Source organism: Bison bison, unplaced genomic scaffold (genome assembly GCF_000754665.1).
Source record: "Bison bison bison isolate TAMUID 2011002044 unplaced genomic scaffold, Bison_UMD1.0 scf7180017864317, whole genome shotgun sequence".
NCBI lineage: Eukaryota > Metazoa > Chordata > Mammalia > Artiodactyla > Bovidae > Bison > Bison bison.
The window spans coordinates 2,216,136-2,237,475 of NW_011494889.1; the positions used below are offsets into that span (position 1 = coordinate 2,216,136).

The 21,340-nt window shown below is 37.5% G+C and overlaps 1 protein-coding gene across 1 annotated transcript in view; it reads left to right on the forward strand.

The window, feature by feature from the left end:
- Nucleotides 1-13,997, forward strand: part of FBXO28 (F-box protein 28) — a 28,021-nt gene extending 14,024 nt beyond the window's left edge. The window contains exons 3-5 of the mRNA XM_010852845.1: nt 34-172; nt 7,779-7,974; nt 9,370-13,997. Of these exons, the coding sequence (XP_010851147.1) occupies nt 34-172; nt 7,779-7,974; nt 9,370-9,764 (730 nt within the window). The 3' untranslated portion in view covers nt 9,765-13,997. The remainder of the gene's footprint in view (nt 1-33; nt 173-7,778; nt 7,975-9,369) is intronic.
- The last annotated feature ends 7,343 nt before the right edge of the window (nt 13,998-21,340 follow it).

Sequence of the window (21,340 nt, forward strand, 5' to 3'; positions counted from 1 at the left end):
TTTAATGGTTGTTTTTTTTTTTTTTTTTGGTAGGAGAGAGTCAGAAAGGAGAAACCATTCATTAGCTCGGCATGCAGACATCCTCGCTGCTGTTGAAACAAGGCTGTCATTATTAAATATGACTTTCATGAAGTATGTGGACTCCAATCTCTGTTGCTTCATACCAGGAAAGGTAAAATAGAATTGCTTACTTAGTAACAGCTGGATTGGACTGTTTAAACTTTAAATTACTATGAAGTTACAGAGTGATTTTTTTAAATGACAGAATCACTCCTACTTCTTTGGTCATCTGTGAATTCAGTAGTCACAATATTAAAGGGTAAGTTGTATAGATAATTGTGGGCTTTTGACTTTTTTTTTTTTTTTAAATTTTGGCCAGCACATGAGGCACGTGGGATCTTAGTTCCCTGAGCAGGGACCGAGCCCATGCCCCCTGCTATGGGAGTGCAGTCTTCCTTAATTGCTAGGGAAGTCCCATTGCTGCTACTTTGAGTGGGTTTCTTGGAATGGATTTGTTTAGCTTCTGTGCAATAACTTATATAAATATATATCATTTATGTGATCTGTATACTTAAACTTATGATTATGAAATCTGCTATAAAAGCCCTACAATTCTTCAGGAAAGTTTTTTAAGGGTTCATACGCAAAGAAAAATTTTTAAGCTTTTACTTTTTGTAAAGATGCCAGAGATACAGCAATGAGCAAGAATAGGTATTGTCTCTGCCTTCAAGATTGTTACCATTTTAGGGAGGGGAGTTGGGAGAGACAAGCTGGTTTTGTTTTGTTTGAGAAATGTTTCATGAAAACAACTTACAAACTTCCAGATTCGACAAGAATAGATAATTACTGTATAGCAGTATACTCTGGGCTAAGTAATAGTGCTGTTTTACACAGAAATAAGTTTATTGTGGTATATTTACTGTGACTAAGTTAATAAAGGACCCAGAATTCAACATGCTGCTCATACCTTCACTGATACCTTGCTTCTTGAATTGAGTGTAAATTCAGAATGAAATAACTTCAGTATCTTTTTATGTGGAAGAGATGGAGATAGAATTAAAGATCATTTTGCTACTTAGCTGCTACTGGCAAAAGGTTCCCTTAACATGGTTGGAACTAATTAATACTTAGTAAAATTTGAATGCTCTCTTTTTGTTATTTCCATTGATAATTAACATTGGCAATATTTTATTATTTTCTTCATTTTCAATATTCTATAATGTTTGTTGGGAGGCAGAGGAGTACTGTTTCTTATTTAAAGTATTCTTTGGTATGGCTCACTTTCCTCATATTAGCTACTGATGCTTTTCTATAAAAAGGTGACCAGTTAGAAACTTTAGATTCTAATTCTTAGGCCAGATTTTATCCAGGTCTAATTCATAGGTCTTAATTCAGTGATGTTCACTGAACTAAAATAGGTTGTCTCCTGTAGTTAGCCTCATAGTTTTTATTGTGTATCTCAAAATGTTAAGATTATGAATATTTAAGACACCTCTCTATGTTTCATAACCTCAAGAGACAGTTCAACCAGTTATTGTTAATGAGAGCTGAATAGTTGGCAGCAAAGTCCATATGGCCTGCAAAGCCAAAGATATTTTAGTACCAGCCTTTACAGAAGTTGTCTGTCTGTTGTTCTAGTTGATCAAGATCATGTGATTGAAATGATGCTATTTACTGTTTAAACAAATGAGGTTAAATTCAGCTGAGTCTTGCTATTTTTTGGAAACCACTTGTTTTCTCTTTTAACTCCAGTACTAACGGAGGTGGTAGCAGCGGAGGACGTTTTCAGTTTTGAAGCGTATGTGTATCCCTTGGGCATTTGCTCCTTACCTGAGACCTTTACCTTACCTGCAGTGGAAAAGTCTTCCATTTTTCCTTAATATTACCCATTTCTTCACAAGATCTTATTCTAATTTATTTTTCTCCTACAAGTCTGAACTGGAAAAACAAATAATTTTTGTTTTGATTATCACTTTGGTTTATTCTGCCATCTTCATAGCTTATATTTTGCCTAAACACTGTATACTTAGATTAATACTTTTTATTTTTATGTAGCTGGTACTTTTTAGCTTACTTAGGCTAAGTCTAAACTGCTAACTTAACATAGTTTGCAATATTTGAGTTGTTTTATCATTGTTCTTTTTTGAACTTTCTCATCCTTAAACTTTCATATTCTGTCTTCAGAACATAAGGATATGGCATTAAATTTCACATCTGTAAATGAAGATATTCTATGAAATACTTTTCTTTCAGTTTAGTGTATAATCTTGATTTGGTATATGATTTCTATAGTAGTTTATTCTTGGTTTCCCCAGCATCTTGCTCCTGGGTTCATTTCACAAATTATTTTTTACAAGTTACTTACGTGAATCTGGGTAATAGCAACATTCATTTAAATTAGATTGCCTGATATATACCAGAATTTTGGACTTTTAAACTAACAGATGGGGGAAAAAAATTTTTTTTAATTATTCTCTGAAAGAACAATCAAATTCGTTTGTAAAATTAAATGGTAGGATGAAGATAGAAGATTAAATGTATGTTTACCTCTTAACTCCTCCCCATACTTGACTCAGTAAAGTAAATGATGTAATTTTTAAAAGGAAGAAAAGATAAAGCCCCATGAAAAGGAGGTCAAGAGAGTAGACAGTAGCAGCAGAATTTTAGAAGTTGGACAGTAGATGAACAAATGATAACTGACTTAGAAGAACTGAGGAAGTTAATTCCTAACCTGTCAGTGGGGGAAGCTGGGAGTCAATGTAGTATGCACAGCTGAACCTCTAAAAAATTCTAGAGTTGAAAACACTTCTGAAAATGGGGCTAAAACAAAAAGGTTGGTTGAGAATCTGTATTTAGGAATGATTTAAATCTGTAGGTCCCCTCTCCAACTCCAAACAAGCTAAATCATTGCCCTTGTACCCAGTGAAAATCTAAGGCTTATTCATGGGAGGCGTTTAAAATGGAGTCTCTTGACAAGGATACAGTACTAACAACAAAGGCATTTAAAGGTCTGTCTAAAGAATTCAGACTGGTTGGGAGTTTGCCACTATGAGCTCTGGGAAGGATCAGCAAACTTTTCTGTAAAGGGCCAGATAATAAATATTTTTGACTTTGTGGACCCTGTGGTCTGTGTCATGTCATGGTCTGTTTCTCAACTGAGAAACAGCCATGATTCTACATGTGGTAAATGAATGGGTGTGCTCATGTTCTAATAAAAACCTTATTTACAGAAATAGGCACAGGTCAGTTAGGGCCATAGTTGCAGACTCTGGCCACTATATTGATGTTCCATTCATCTTTTCTCAGAATCAAGTATAGATTCTTGGCTTATTCCTATATATATTTCTCAAATCTTCTGACTGACATACAGAAGTCAAATTTTTACACTAAGTTCTTGATCATTATTAGCAGTTCACACAAACTGAAAACCACATGGAGCAGAGGCCAACTAACCATTCTAGGAGATACAATAATGAAAAAAGACATGAATAATTTCTTTACTTCATTGTTACTAACAACCCCAGTAAATCTTTTGTGCTTATTGAAATACAGTGGTCTCCAAAAGTCAGTGCTTTCATGGTATAAATGATTGTCATGAAGCTAGATTTCCCTGAAGGAACTTAAAAATCTGTAGATTTTGTATTGCTGGTTTGTTTTTAATACTGTTTTCGGTGGGGGGAGGGAACTGGTGATGGTCATTCTTTATTCTTTTTTTGAGGGGTAGCTTTCTTTTGATGCAATTTCATATTTACACAAAAATTGCAAAAAATATGACAAGGAATTCCCATATTTCTTTTATCCAGATCAGCAGTTATTTACCTTTTGTCTCATTTGCTTTTGTTCTCTCTCTGCATATGTGTTTTATTTTTCTGAACCGTTTGAAGAAAAGTTGGAGATACTGTGACCGTTATTCTGAAATATTTCAGTGTATTCCCTAAGAACTAGGACATTTTCTTGCTTAACCACAGTACAGATAACAAGCTCAGGGAATTTAACATTGATCCAATACACTGATCAGCAGTCCTATTCAAATTTCATTTCTTATCCCAATAATAGTTTTCCTAGCTCTTCTTATTTCTGAGTCCAGAATCCAGTCTAGGATCACACATGAATTTGTTAGTTCTCTTTAATGTGGAATAATTCCCTACACTTTGTGTTTCTTGGGCTTCAAGTTTTTGAAGTTATTTTGAGGAATAAATATCCTTCAGTTTATCTAATGTTTCCAGAATGTTGTATTTTTGTTTCTTTTAAATTTGGTTTTAGTGTGAAGACATTCTTAAAAATAATTCTGGCTTAGAAGCATTTCCTCCTTTCATTTTGCTGGTCCTCAAGGAAATACATGCAGTCATTGAACCTTTAAAATGAAAAAAAAATTAATCTATTTTCATTGAATTTTTTAGGTCCCTGTTCTTACACCCCTAAACTCCACCTTTACCACCAGTTTGGCTAACTAGATCTGATCAGCTTTTTATGTGCTGCATTTTTAAATATAAGCAAGGAGTAGAGAATCACCAGGCTAATAAGAAACGCAAAGTAAAACAAATGGAGAACAAAAGACCTTTGAGAAAGCAATACAAGGATATAAAACTTGAACAAACTGTGACTAAAGGTCTAAGAGAAATATTAATCAGAAAAATAAAGACAAACACATGCCATATAAAGAATTACTCACAAATATGGAAGAAAAAATAAATGAGAGGAAAATTAAGGAAATCTCAAGTGGAGCAAAGAGAAGGAAATGGCAACCACTCCAGTATTCTTGCCTGGAAAATTCCATGGACAGAGGAACCTGATGGGCTATAGTTCATGGGGTCACAAAGAATCAGCCATGGCTGAGCACATCAGCAAGTGGAACAAAAAGAAACAGAAAATGAGAACATACAAGGTTCAATATTCTAATGGGAGCTTTGTTTGCTAAGGGCATCTGTGGTAGCTCAGCTGGTAAAGAATCTGCCTGCAATGCAGGAGACCCCGGTTTGATTCCTGTGTCGGGAAGACCTGCTAGAGAAAGGATAGGCTACCCACTCCAGTATTCTTGGGCTTCCCTGGTGGCTCAGCTGCTAAAGAATCTTCCTGCAACGCGGGAGACCTGGGTTCAGTCCCTGGGATGGGAAGATCCCATGAAGCTACTCACTCCAGTATTCTGACCTAGAGAATTCCATGGACTTTATATAGTCCATGGAGTCCCAAAGAGTTGGACACAACTGAGCGACTTTCACTCACTTGCACTACTTTGTTTGCTAAACAGGAGATTAAAATAAGATAGAAATTCTCTCATCTATAATAGTTGAAAGCCTTAAATGATGTTCATAGTATGTCATTTATTACTCTGCCAATTTAAACATAAGCATGATAGAGTAAACTATATGTGCTGGGAATGTGATAGTTGTTCACATTTGGTTTCTTACCATTCTTTCTTAAAACTTAAAAATATTTTTCATAAGTATTAATTATCTCTAGTATTCAGCAGTGGCATATTACTTGAAAAGTGTATAAAGAGCCATTAAAGAGTTTCAGTGACCTGCCTAAGACCTGTGGTCTTTACACTGGATACAAGACTCAAACCATTACATTCTGGTTGCTAAAGTAATTTTCAGAAAGTGATTAAACCTATTGAGAAAATGAAATATTTTAAAAATCAAGTAAATACTGTGCTTTTCTTAACATGTATCTCTACAACCATTTCAGCCACTGATGACTCTGAATGCCAGAAGTGGTTTGGTTCTAACATGCTGTCTTTTTCTTCACCTTGTCCTTTGCTTATAACTTTTGGACACAGGAAAGAAAATATTTTTAATTTTATTGAAAACATGGATTGGATGAGTCCCCTTAATTAAAATAACCTCTATGTAGTAAGATTTAAAAACATTAAATTTCCTAATAGAACACTTGGGCAAAGGGAAAGAGATACACCTTGTTTTCACACTGTATTTAGAAGGCTGAATACGGTAGATAAGAATTTTTCACATTTTGCCTTACAGATGTCATTTAGTATTAGTAATCCCTATGCAATATTTTGATATGAAATTAATTCTGAAGAATCAGGGTTATGGAAGAGGATTCACTACATAATAAATTTATTTTAAAAACCTAGAATAAATGCATGGTATGTAATAAAGTGTTAGTTGCTCAGTCGTGTCTCACTCTTTGCGACTCCATGGACTGTAGCCTGCCAGGCTCCTCTGTGCATGGGATTCTCCTGGCAAGAATACTGGAGTGGGTTGCCATTTCCTTCTCCAGGGAATCTTCCCAACCCAGGGATCGAACCCCAGTCTCTCGCATTTTGGGCAAATTCTTTACCGACTGAGCTACCAGGGAAGCCCGTGGTACTAATAACACTACATACATTTTGATTCCCTAGCCACATCCTCACTGCAGCACTCCTCCTTCAGTCATGTACACCCTCCTTCTGCTCAGACTTCTCTTCTCGTTGAAATTCTGCTTATTTCTCATTGCCAAGTCCTTCATTAGGCCTACTCAATCCTCAAACAAATCTTATCCCTGTCTGCTTCCTTTTTCACACAACGCTTTGCTTGTACATTGAACTTACTCAGTTTGAACTAGTCTTTGCTGTGTATGGGTCTTTCACTAAGTCATCTTGCACAGGTTAAGATGTAGGTCTTATTCATGCTTGAGTCATTGTAGCAGTCATTTCTAGTCTAGGTCAAACATACTGTAAATATTCTTCTGTCTACCAGTATTTATGTACATAAACTTATTAGGTCCATTTATCCTCTCAGTAAAAATTCTGTTAACAATGACCATTGTATTCAAAACAAAATCTAGCCTCTAAAAATCATATTCTTGTATTGACTTTAACCTTGTGGCTTGTCCCTAACCAGTTTTATTTAGATGTGTCAGTATTAGGCAGTTTATGTTATTTGACCATCTTTATCACTCATTTAACGAACGTTGATTAGGGTGTCTGCTATATGCCAGATACTGCTAGGCTGTGGGGATCTGACAGTGGAAACTAGGTATGGTCTCTTCTCTCATTGAGCTTACTGTGTTATGGGAAGAAGGAATTAACAGAAAAAGGTAGTACTTAAACCTTGTAATGTGTATTCTGAAGAAAAAATAAAAGATTTGATGAAGGTGTTAACATACTTAAAAAGGGTTCAGAAAAGACTACTTACTCTGAGAAAGTGTTATTGAGACCTCAAGTGTGAATTAGAAATTGGGGGCTGGAGAAGGTAGGGGAGATATGCAGGGAGAACATGACAGAAAAGAGATCATAATGTGCAAAACCTTGAGCAGCAGAGAGAGAGAGGGTCTGCTTTAGGTCAGAGAGCTGCGGGTTGCTTTGCACCTGTAGGTGGGATGTGCTAGCACCTGGGACGACATCAAGTAATACTGGAGTGTTGCAGCACTCTGCTTACTTACAACACACGTGTAGCACTACTATGGACCGGTTGATATCCTATCACTAGCAGATTCTTTGTAGTAGAATGTGACAGACTAGTAACATGAAGGACTACTGCTAACGTATATAAGTGTATATTTTGTAATTGACCATTTTGTAGTTATATATAAATATTAGGTAATTTTTTTTAGCCCCAGAACAGTAAAGATGCTTAATAAATATAAATATGAAACATATAGTATTATAACAAGCCCAAAGCCAGGTGTTACAGGTGGTAATGTTACCATTGGTCAGTGTATCAGTTAAGTCAGCCTGTAGATCTCTGTAGAATTTGCAAAACAAGCAGTTACCTTACTCCCTGTTTACCTATATTCTTTAAAAAAGATAAAGTGCTAATGAGAGCTCATTATTTTAGGTGATTGATGAGATTTATCGTGTGTTGAGATATGTCAATTCTACCAGAGCCCCTCAGCGAGCTCATGAAGTACTTCAAGAGTTAAGGGATATTTCCTCCATGGCAATGGAATACTTTGATGAAAAGATTGTTCCAATTCTAAAGAGGAAATTGCCAGGATCAGATGTATCTGGAAGACTCATGGGCTCTCCTCCAGGTATCTTTTGTTTATAATACTTTCAGTTTATAATCATGTTCATACACAGGTTTGTAACTTGCCTTTTTTTCTCCCACTTAACTGTGTATCTTGAACTTTTCTGAGTCTGTAACTGTGTATCTGCAGCATCATTTTTGTAGCCTAATGACAGATTAGATTACAGACCATATCTTACGTAGTTCATCCCCTGTTGTTATGCACATTTGTCTCCAGGTTTTTCAGTATTTGAACCACACTGAAGAACAATCTTAAGGCTGAATCTTTATACATACCCACAATTTTTAACTGGGCATAAATTTGTTAGAGCAATTTTTAGTAAAACATTTGTTTCATTCAGATTAGTTAGCTCCCTGGAGTACTCAGTAGAGTGAGTGGGTGTCTGTAATTTAATAATAAAGCTTATGACATCTCAGCATTAATATATCTATTACTTATTGAGTACTATTATGTGGACAGCACTATACTGTGTCCTATGAAGACTAAAAAGAATTGTAATACATGATATCTGCTCTCAAGAATCTTATTATTTCATAGGGTAAGACATAATCATGACTCAAATTATTGCAGGCAAGAGAATAGTTTAAAGGAGTGTCCATTTACATGCCAAATGAGTAGAGAGAAAATCTTAAGGAAGATAAGATCATTGTTGGCTGGTCTGATTGAGACTTCACAAGAGGTGAGAACTGATCTGAGCCTTGTTAGTTGGCTAAAGGTAAGCTGAGAAAGAACAATGTATCAGTCAAGGAAAATATTCTGGTTATTTAAATGTATGAGGAGAAAATTAGCATTAGGGTGCAGATGGATCCATATGGTTCTTTTAGAAAAGCTTCAGAGATAGGGTTTAAAAAAAAAGAAGGTTATTAGTTTAAAATAGTGATTTTTATGCCCATGGTACATTGTTATTCCTAAAACAGAATAGTTCCAAAGCCTTCCTACATCATGTCAGAAGTTCTTCCTGGTCATCGAGTGTGATGTAACCCTTTTTGGTGGTATCCCAGTTATTTGACTTATGAACCTAATAGGTCTGTATGTCTGACTCAGATATTTATGTTTCCTTGTGTGTGATAAGATAGAAAGTAATTCTACTCTAGTTTTACATTTATATTTTCTTAACTAGGTTCTAAAAAAGTGTTATAATATTTTTAAATCCAAGTTAACACCCCTGGACACTCTTTGCTTTTGCTGGCAATCCACATATTGCCACATGAACATGAGAATCAGAATTCAGACTCATTTATAGTTAAGACAAAATATTTGATTAATTCATTAGACCAAGTAGATTGCAAAGAAGAAATCTGCAGAGGTGATATTACTGAGGACATTAAGAAGTCTCATTAATTATTACTGGTGGTGAGCCATTGAAATGATTGACCATTTTAAACCATTTCTCCATAGTTCCAGGACCGTCTGCAGCCTTGACTACAATGCAACTCTTCTCCAAGCAAAACCCTTCAAGACAAGAGGTTACCAAACTCCAGCAGCAGGTTAAGACAAATGGTGCTGGAGTGACTGTTCTCAGGCGTGAAATTTCTGAGCTTCGCACCAAAGTGCAAGAACAGCAGAAACAACTTCAAGACCAGGACCAGAAACTGCTAGAGCAGACCCAGATCATAGGTGAACAGAACGCACGGTTGGCAGAGCTGGAGCGCAAATTGCGAGAAGTAATGGAGAGTGCAGTGGGAAACTCCTCAGGGTCTGGGCAGAGCGAAGAGTCTCCTCGGAAACGAAAAAAGGCCGCAGAAGCCATAGACTCTCTTAGGAAATCTAAACGTCTCCGGAATAGAAAGTAAATCGGAACGTGCTTCTAGCGCCAGAGGAAGACCTGGCTTTGTAGCTTGACCAGTTCTGCGTATCTGGACACCGCGCGACACGGTGTCCCTCAGCTCTAGGCTTTCAGAACACAACTTGAACTCTCATGGTTGGGACTTTTTTTTTTCCTGCTTCTCCTCGTTGAACTGATGCACAGAATCTTTTTACTTTGCAATAGATTTGTACTAACCAGACCTATTCTATCATGTTTTGAGAAGTTAACCTTTTTTTGTGTGCAGATAATGTTTAAAGCAAATTAGTTTCTGCATATATGCACATTACATAAGGATCTTAAACCAGTCTTGACAGACTAGAAACTAAGTTTAATACAGAAAATGTCCTGTTCACTTGAAAGAGAAGACCTACTTTTTAAATGGACAGTATCTTGTTTTTAAAAAAAAAAAAGTTGACTTTTTGTTATAAGTGACCTTTGTCTGGAATGTCTGAAAAGTAGTAAATGCTTTTTGGTATTGAAGTAATGGGTAACTAAAACGGACTTCCATAGTATTGACTGTAGAAGGGGCCTCTACAGTATTGACTATATATTTTTATAAACTACTGGCAAGGGACTTACCCAGTTGTTATATACATGTTTTCAGTTCTCTTTTGGGGCCATGACCTACGTTTGCATGGATGCATGCATGCATTGCCTAGTCAATTCACTTACAAAAGCTCTTGCACTGGTATTGATCTTGAACCTCTATACTTCTCCACTTTTTAGAGCAGTGTCTTAGTTCATTTAAGCACTTAACATCTTCCACCGTAACAGCTTGCTTTGGTGGGTGAGGGGGAGTGGTATTTGTATGTCCATTTGTCCTCCAGTTTTACAGGATAAGAGAGTATTAAAGCCCGCTGCTTTAGCTGTTCTCTGTAGGGTTCAGGTACACTGGCTAAGACAGAACCCCAAATTCTTTATGTTGATATCAGACCTCTGGTAACTATTACTATTCCTGACTCGCCACTGTGTATGCTCATTGATCCATTGTGGCCATGACCAGTGGTGTGAGTAGGGAACCCAACTTATGGGATGCAGTTGTTTTGCCATTGAAAAACAGTTCATTGAAGAAAATTGTACTATGAAAAAGCATTTTGATTGTTTCATTTCTGGGGGGTGACCTGAGGGAAGCTTTTTAACATTAATTTCAGGCTTTCCTTATCCTTCAACTTTGAACAAAAGCTTTAATTTTGTTTGCACTCCTGTTTTGAGCTTGTAACTGGAAAAGCATGTCTTGCACTGTCAACCTTCTGAGTGGTCACTTTAACACCTGTACAGTGATTATTCTCCCCAGTTGTGTATTTTTTGGAACAGTCAACTATTACTGTCTAGTTTTATTTTAATGTACTAAATTATGTAGTCATTATTTGACTGTTAAGTTAAACAACTGTTGCCTTGGGCTTCAGTTATTTAAGGTAAACTTAGGTGTAATATAGAATACTATCCCTTTCCAGGTGGGAGTTTGACATCTGTATAAAACCTAAGGTTTTGGTAAGTACCTTAGTTGAAGAAAAGCACAAGGTCACTACCTTTTTTTAATCCGTCCAACATGATATGGTTATGCATCCTTGAGATTAACTTCACCAAATGAAACTTCTTATCCATTTTTAATATTGTCCTTACATAATAGTGTCCTTAGATTTTGATCAGTTCTTTGTCTAACATTAAAACTCCATTCACAATGTAGTTATGTTTTCAATGAAAAAACCATAAAATAACGTCCAAGTGTTTTCATGGTTTGTTGGGAAGGTAATTTTAAAATAAACAATTTCCAAAAAACATTTGTCAGCCAAGATCATCCATAAAAGTCCCTGTCTGGAACTCATTTTCTCAGCAGGTCTCATTTGTTTAGTCATAGGATTTAGCCATATTATCACAACTTTGGAGGAGGCCTACTGGAATACTTACTCATGGCCTTTAATAGTCTGCTTTCCTGGTAATACGAAGATGTTTTTAAGTAACAAAGTACATGTTTACAGGTTTATAAAGTATGATCTTTATGCATCAAAGGGATATGACCTCAGATGATCTTTTTTAATAATGTTAATGAATTATTTAAAGTTTCCTGGGTTTCTTTTTAAACTCCAGCTAGATAACCCTAAATGTATCTACAGTCTTAGTTAACATGAATATTTGGCTTCCATAATAAACATTCACACTATTAAAAGATAGATTTTCTGTTTCAAAATCCAAATTTCTACCATATATACTTGTAATCATCTGCCCATAAATTTAATGAGTTGCACTTGTTAATGGGTGAATGTGGCATAACAGTAGGAAATAAAGCACTACAGTTGTTTTAAATCTTAACTAGCTAAAATATGTTAGGATATTGCCTTGGCCAGTTTGATAGCTGTTATACTTGCATTTGGGTAGTATAATGATTTTTAAGTGTCAACAAATCACAAAATATTTCCATCACCTAAAACTGACATATGTTACAGGAAAATTGTAAGTTAGCAACCCGAGAGAGAACTATCCTGCTCTGGATTGTAGGTTAGTAATTTAAATACTGTATGTTAATATGTTAAATGTTAGGACATTTCATAGAGTATTCCCATCATCTTCCTTGATTAGTCTTTCAGAGGATACTTAAAGTTGTCCCATTTGCAAACTGATCACAACACTACAGACAGATGAAATGTGGAAGGGCGGATGAAAAATGGAAAGGACTGCTGCCCCCTCGCGCCCCACAGGAGTCTCTGCTTGTTTCCCACGTGGACTTGACTTGGTTTTCATGTATTCTGAACTGTGTATTATTTCAGAACATGAGGATATAGAACCTGTTGTTTTTTAAGCTCCTCTTTTGATGTACAGAGCCTGGAAATAAGGGCAAACACAGATGTAATCAGAGTAATCAGTAATTATACTGTTTTAAAAACTTGGGGTGCCATCAGGTCTAAAGCCACTGGTTTTGGAAGCAAATTTTTTTTTTTTTGGTGTAACATGTTTTTGGAGTACTGAACTTTACAGGGGCTTGCCTTAATCTCTATTTAGTAGTTTTAAGATATATGCGCTATTATTCTACTTGTTAAAATATTCTATGTAGCCCGTAAGGTGGGTAAGACAGAGTATAAGTAATGCCTAAATAAATAAGCTAAAAGGTGTCACTACAGCTGGATTTTTGAGAGAAAATGGACATATGAACATAGGCTATGTGTAATAAAAATAATGGCACCTTAAGATTGCACTATTTTATGCATTATTTTATATGCCATTTCATAGCCTGCACTTTAATCTCCAAAGAAATGATGTGTGATGTCCCAGTTGTTCCTTATTAATAACTGTTTCCTGAGACAGGGCACTTAATTCTATTTTACTATACCGAAGTAGTTTCTTGGAGGTAGATTCCTCTTTTGAGTTCTCTATTTCCTTAGCCATAATATTTTCTAGGATCTAGGAGCTCCCTATCTTGTCTTATTTTCAACAGTATATAATTTTAATTTAAAATCTCATACTTGGTGATCAGCACATTCTTAATATACTGCTCTAGCAATGAGTACCCATTTGTTAACACTTACCAGACCTCCTTCAGAATAATCATACGTTGTAAAATTTGAAACCAGGAATAAAGGCATTCTGCCTTGTACGATGCAGTCTCTTGAAAAATGGCTGTTCCTAATGTAAAATCCAATACATGCAGTGATTTGGCTTGGGATCTGAATTTCTTTCACTAGTCTTAAAAGGTTAGCAAGAACTACTTCAAAAAGCTCTGTAGCCTGCCATCTTGAGGTGAATTATTTTCAAGAAATACTATATAATCTACAAAATGAGATTAGCAATTAGTTGACTGCTGCCTACCATAAGTTTATTTTTAATAGCAATACATTTATATTTGTGATAAATATAATAGGCTTAAGTAATGGCCTTTTCCAGCTTCCTAAGAATCTTTGTTAAATTTCTGAAATTCAGACGTCAAAAACTGAAATTTTTCCTGTTGTGTCTGAAGAGAACCATGAGATTTAGAAGCATATTGGTAATCCATTAGGTCCATTGCCAAAGTAGATACTGTTCCGTATTCAAAGCTATACCTAAAGTTAGATGCGTTTAAAATTCCTTTATGTTGTGCCATGTCTGTTTACTTATGGTCATGAGCAACAATAAATTACAGTAGTTTATCTGGAATTTTAATTGTTAAAACCTAATTTAATTACTGGAAAGTGAAAAACACCTCCCGGTCACACAGCAGGGTGCATAAATAAATGTGTTGTTACCAGTGCTACCTGTTTTCTTTGTATTTCATACACAGAAGATGACGGAGCCATCCTAAATGCCACCTTAATAGCTACCACCTCTTAAAAGCAGTTTATTTTGTTAATTTAATCCTCACAGCTGCTTTGTAATTGCTTCCCTGGTAGCTCAGCTGGTAAAAGAATCTACCTGCAATGCAGGAGACCCCAGTTCGATTCCCGGGTAGGGAAGATCCATCCCCTGGAGAAGGAATAGGCTACCCACTCCAATATTCTTGGTCTTCCCTGGTGGCTCAGATGGTAAAGAATCTGCCTGCGATGTGGGAGATCTGGATTCAATCCCTGGGTTGGGAAGATATCCTGGAGAAGAGCATGGCAACCCACTTTAGTATTCTTGCCTGGAGAATTCCCAGGGACAGAGGAGCCTGGCGGGCTATAGTCCACAGGGTCACAAAGAGTTGAACATGACTGAGCGGGTAAGCACAAAACAGCAGCTGCCTTATAAAGCAGGTTTTACTGTCTATAAGGAAGTTAAACTCAGGTTAAGCAACAAAGCCACAATGTCACCTAAGTGTGATTTGAACCGTGCCTCCTAAGCTTATGTATTCCTGCTACACTCTGCTGCTGCTAAGTCACTTCAGTCGTGTCCAACTCTGTGCGACCCTAGAGACTGCAGCCCACCAGGCTCCCCCGTCCCTGGGATTCTCCAGGCAAGAACACTGGAGTGGGTTGGCATTTCCTTCTCCAATGCATGAAAGTGAAAAGTGAAAGTGAAGTTGCTCAGTCGTGTCTGACTCTTAGCGACCCCATGGACTGCAGCCCACTAGGCTCCTCCGTCCATGGGATTTTCCAGGCAAGAGTACTGGAGTGGGGTGCCATTGCCTTCTCCGCTGCTACACTCTGCTACATTCTAAAATGTCTGGGAGCTGTGGGACTCTAGATTACATTAATTCTTCAAATTCAATAAATATATAGATTTCATACATCAACCAGAAGCAGTCTGTGCCAGAATCACTAATGTTAAGAGTAATATACAAAGCTTAAAATCATGGAAAGACTAGGCTCTAAGGAGGCAACTTTTGTCCTGAAGTTTTTTGGTAATGCATTTACATTAGGCATATGGGTAAAAAATATTTTTAAGGCTTCTGTGTGTGTGTGTGTGTGCGCTTAGTCGCTCAGTCGTGTCCAACTTATGAGAACCCGTAATCTTAAATAAGGCAGTCCTGGCAATAGATGTAGTCAGAGGCCACTAACACAGTCACTTTATTACAAAGTTGGCTACCGATCAATACGAAAGAAGTGATACCAATTCTCTTGCCCTGCTGGGGAAGAAGACTAGTTCTCTTTTCAAAATTCCTTCCAGCTCCAAAACTAAATATTCAAAATTTCAATGAAATAAAACCATGCAAATCAATTTCACCTCTGTTTCACAAAGATGTAACTGATAAGGAATTACTAGAAACAAAACGAAATGACTGGAAACACTCTTTGAGACACACTTTACCTACTTTGTTCATAACTTAGATGTTCAGAAAAGAGATCACAGATGAATTTAAGTTGAAAGATGAGGATGACAGCAGTGTTACCAGTTACTCCAGCACCATCACTGCATTCTAGTCATCAAGCTATCATAGAAACCTAGAAAAATAAAGACAACTTGTGTATCTCCCCGTCTTTGGAGGGCGGATCAGGATGGAATTCTTTGTACTCAGGTGGTTCAGTTGTGTAGAAAGCACATTTTGGGAAACCAAGAACTTCACCAGTATTGTTGCTTTAAAAATAAAAGGATGTCTCTATTTATGACCTTTCTCATGTTAATTCCTGAAACAACACTTACAGGATCCATTAAAGGTGATTCTTTCATCCAGAAAATATTTTAACTTGCTTGTGTTGCTCTGGTATTGGTGAGTCATTTCCTGAAAGCAAAATTATAGGAAATTGTAAGGAGAAAAAACAATGTGGATGTTTGAGCACAAAGTCCAAATTACGACTGGAAAAGGAGTACAAATCAAGGATGAACTTCCCCCAAATTCAGTCAGTTTTGTTCATAGAAAAATATTCAACCAAAGAGCTTTCAATTTCCTCAACTCTTACATTTCCTTCGATTCTTTTTCCCTGGGTTCTTTGCATTGAACAAAAGTCAGTTTCTACTTGGAATCTGAAGCAGCAGTGTAAAGAGTAATACTGGCTCCTGGGATGACCTAAGGTGTGTCTCTCGGTCTTAAGACACAGGGAAAACTTCTGCTAAAACTTCAAGGCTAAACAGAAGACGGAGTGAGGGAAGAAGGGAAGGGGACCTCAAATGCTTGTTCTTCCTTTGAAGGATTGCAGCAAGCTTTCAAGAAAGCGCCTTAACTCTTTAGATATCCAGGTTCTATACCCTAGGTGCTGCCACAACAGTGGCCTTTCATTCCCAAAGCAAATGGAGTTTGTGCCTCCCTTCTGCTGTGCTTAGTTGCTCAGTCGTGTCTGACTCTGTAGCCCGCCAGGCTTCTCTGTCCATGGGGATTCTCCAGGCAAGAGTACTGGAGTGGGTTGCCACGCCCTCCTCCAGGGGATCTTCCCAATCCAGGTTTCCCGCATTGCAGGCGGATTCTTTACTGTCTGAGTCAGAACACTGGAATAGGTAGCTTATCCCTTCTCCAGGGCATCTTCCCCACCCAGGAATTAAACCAGGGTGTCCTGCATTGCAAGTGGATTCTTTTACCAGCTGAGCTACCAGTGAAGCCCGTGTCTTATTTATAAGAGGATAATAAAGCAATGAATGTCAAGGAGTTAACAGTGCTCAGCGCATAATAAGCAGGTAATTAATAATAAATAGTGGTTTATATAGAGCAATAGATATGACTAAGGAAATAGAAGTATAGAATATACATTGCATTGGCTACATGTATTTCCTCTAAGTCCTACTTTAAGCATGTATATATATATTTTTTAACCACAGAAGACAATTTGCTATTACAGCCTTTCTAGCCTCCTGGAGAAGTTTATTTTTAATATTTTAAAACTTTTGCTTTTGATATTTTTAATATTTCACAGGACTTTTTGCACTGCCCCACAGTGCCATCACTTTGCCAACAAAGATCCACATAGTCAAAGCTGTGGATTTTCCAGTAGTCATGTACTGATGTGAGAGTTGTACCATAAAGAAGACTGAGTGCCAAAGAATTGATGCTTTTGAATTGTGGTGCTGGAGAAGACTCTCAAGAGTCTCTTGGACAGACAGAAAGGCGATCAAACCAGTCAATCCAAAAGAAACCAATCCTGAATATTCATTGGAAGGACTTAGGCTGAAGCTTCAATACTTTGGCCACCTGATGCGAAGAGCTGACTCATTGGGGAAAAAAACCCTGATGTTGGGAAAGACTGAGGGCAGGAGAAGGGGATGACAGAGGATGAGATGGTTGGATGGCATCATTGACTCGATGGACATGAATCTGAGCAAACTCCAGGAGATAGTGAAGGACAGGGAAGCCTGGCGTCCTGCAGTCCATGAAGTCAAAATGAGTCAAACACAGCTGAGTGACTGAACAACAACAGTACTTCCTTGAGAGCCATGGGACAGAAACCAGTCTGGCAGCCCTCATCCTTCTCCACCTTGGGCTGATGGACCTGAAAAGGAAGGAGGACCTTGAGCTGTACCTGGTAGAATAAAGAGAGGAGCCTCTTCAGAACTTCCTTCACCTTAAGACACAACTTAGAGTCAAGCATACACGCTGTGGAACCAGAATTAGTGGGCCCCTATTCCCAGCCAGACCTGTTATGAGTTATGTAATACCAGCTTGGGTAGTTAGTACCTCTGAAGCTCAGTTTCATCATCTGTAAAATACTTTCTACCTGAGAGAGTCAGTACAAAACTCCAAAGGACTCTGGGAAGAGTGGAGTAGGAGTAGGAGAAACCAAGAATCTGCCTCCCCACCTAAAGGAAAATTACACTGGCAGAACCTGTCTGATGTAATTATTTTAGAACCCTGGAGATCTATTGATTTGGGCAATAGACTGGGTCCTATGCTGAGCAAAAAGGAGCCCTGTCCCCCCTGCCGTAGTCACGATCTGTGCTCTGATCACTGATTGCTGCTTCTAATCACAGGAGTGCAGATAAAGATGGTGGGAAGCCACTGTGGTACCTCCCTCCATTGTTGCAAGCCTCTCCCCAACCAGCTGAAGTGCCTTCTGAAGTATAAGCGAAAGTGTTAGTCACTCAGTCTTGTCCGACTCTTTGTGGCCCCATAGACTGTAGCCCCGGAGAAGGCAATGGCACCCCGCTCCAGTTCTCTTGCCTGGAAAATCCCATGGACAGAGGAGTCTGGAAGGCTGCAGTCCATAGGGTCACTGAGGGTCAGACATGACTGAGCGACTTCACTTTTACTTTTCACTTTCATGCACTGGAGAAGGAAATGGCAACTCACTCCACTCCAGTGTTCTTGCCTGGAGAATCCCAGGGACCGGGGAGCCTGGTGGGCTGCCATCTCTGGGGTCGCACAGAGTCGGACACGACTGAAGTGACTTAGCAGCAGCAGCAGCAGACTGTAGCCCGCCAGGCTCCTCTGTCCATGGAATTCTCCAGGCAAGAATAGTGGTATGAGTGGGTAGCTATTTTCCTTCTCCAGGGCATCTTCCTAACCCAGGAATCAAACCCAGTCTCCCGCATTGCAGGCAGATTCTTACTATCTGAGTCACAAGGGAAGCCCTGAGATTTAAAAAGCCAGCACTCCTTTCCCCAACACTCCTTCGTCTTTCTCTCTGTTACTGTCTAAAAGCCACACTTTAAAGACTAAGATTTAACAACCTCGATATGTACAGAGAAAATTAGAAAGTGACGAGATATGCTGAGGGAAAGGCTCAAATAAAGAACTGAAAGGACGTTAAGTTTACACCTCAGCCAGAGCCTCAGCACAGAGAGAGCCTACCACAATCAAAATAAACATATAAAAAAATTGATTCCCAGGGTCACTGCATTATTAGATTCAAATGTCTAGTTTTCAGCAACAACAAAAGCCCACAAGGCATACAAAGAAACAGGATATAAGTATACTTATAAGTGTAAGCTTATACTTACAGCCCATTAAAGAGGAAAATATAAATCAACAGAACTTAAAAAGGCCTAAAGGCAGATATACTAGACAGACATTTTAAAATAACTTTTTTAGAGAGGCTCAAAGGGATTTCCCTGGTGGTGCAGTGGATAAGAATCTGCCTGCCTAATGCGGGGGACATGGGTTCAATCCCTGGTCCGGAAAGGTTCTACATGCTGCAGAGCAACAAAACTCCACAGCTACTGAGCTCATGAGCTGCGACTTCCGAAGCCCTCGTGCCCAGGGCTTGTGCTGCACAGTAAGAGAAGCCTTCACAATGAGAAGTCCACACAAAGCAGCAAAGACCCAGTGCAGCCAAAAATCCATAATTATTTTTAATATAAATAAACTTTTTTAAATTAAAAAAAAAAAAGAACTAGTCTATCACAGACTTCACAAACAAACTTATGGTTACCAAAAGGGAAAGGTGGAGGAATAAATTGAGAGTTTGGGATTGGGGTATGGCCAATTAACAATAGTCTCAGGTGAATAGCAAAGGGACTCAGCCATACATACATGTATCCATTCATACCCAAGACAAAATGTTTCTGGTGTTAAAAAAAAAAAAAAAAAATTTAAAAAAAGATTTGGGATTAATGTGTACACACTACCATATATAACAATCAACAAGGACCTACTCTATAGCACAGAAACTCTACTCACTATTCTGTAATAATCTATATGGGAAAAGAATATGAAAAAGAATGGATATATGTATGGATATACATATAAATAGATAGATAACTGAATCACTTTGCTGGACACCCGAAACTAACATAACATTGTAAAACTAAACCCCAATATAAAATAAAAATTAAAAAAAATATATCAGTCTAAATGCTAGTATTGGGGACTTCCCTGGTGGTCCAGTAATTAACAATCTGCCTTGCAATGCCAGGGACTCCGGTTCGACCCCTGGTCAGGGAACTAAGATCCCACATACCTTGGGTAATTAAGCCCGAGCTCCGCAGCTACTGAGCCCTCACACTCCAGAGCCCACGTGCCACAACTAGAGAGTCTTTGCACCACAACGAAAGATCCCGTATGAGGCAACTAAGACCTGAGGCAGCCAAAGAAATAAATATTTTTTAAAAAGTCAGCCCACAGAATGGGAATAAATACTTGCAAAGCATATATCTGATAAGGAATTAATATCCAGAACACATGTGAATTCCCCAAATTTCTACTTCTGACTTTAATTCATTTGATTGTGGTCAGAAAACTTACTTAGCATGTTGCAATCCTTACAAACATTTTGAGGCTTGCTTTATGGCCTAAAATGTGGTATATCTTAAAGGATGTTTCTTGTGCACTTGAGAAGAATGTGTATTCTATTATTTTTTCATGGAGTGTTCTATGGATTTTGAGGTTTAAAGTGGGTTTGAAGTTTTAGTTCTTCTATTACCTTGTGGAACATATGTGTAGTTGTTCTATCCATTATTGGAAGTGGGGTATTGTCATCTCAATCAGCTATTATTATTGAGTTTCTATTTGTCCCTTCAATTTTATCAGTTTCGCGTCATGTATTTTGGGGCTCTGTTCTTAGATGGATATCCTAATGGATTAACCTTTCAATCCTTATAATATGTCCCATAAAAAAAAGTCCCTTTTTAACTCTAGTAACAATTTTTTTAAGTCTATTGTGTCCAGCTTTCTTATGATTGCTGTTTGCACACATATCTTTTTTCACTCTTTTATTTTCATTATTTGTATCTCTAAATCTGAAGTGTGTCTCCTGTGGTCACCATGTAATTGGATCTTTTTTTTAAAAAAAATCTAATCTGTCAATCTCTACCTTTTGATTGGATTGTTTAATCCATTCACATTTAATATTACTATTGGTATGCTTGGATTTATGTTTGCTTTTTAATTTTTGTTTTCTGTATGTTCCATCTCTTTTTTCACACTATTCCTCTTTTATTGCTTCTTTTTGCATTAAATGAATATTTTCTTATGTAAAATTTTAATTCCATTAAGTTTTTCACTGTGTTTTTGTTATGTTCCTTGTAGATGCACTAGAACTTAACATATACATCTTAACTAATTAGAATATTTTAAATTTATTCTAATTTAATTCCAGTAAGATGTAGAAATATATAGCTATTTCTTTTTCCTCCATTTCATGCTGATAAGTTGGTGCAAAAGTAATTGCAGTTCTTGCACTGTTGAACTTTGCCCTTTGACATTGGAATACATTCTTAAATAAATGTGGTTATGTTATACATCATTTTAATGTGCATCTCTCTTTTTTGCCAATGATTTATTACTTGCTGTTTATTTTATATTTATTTTAAACC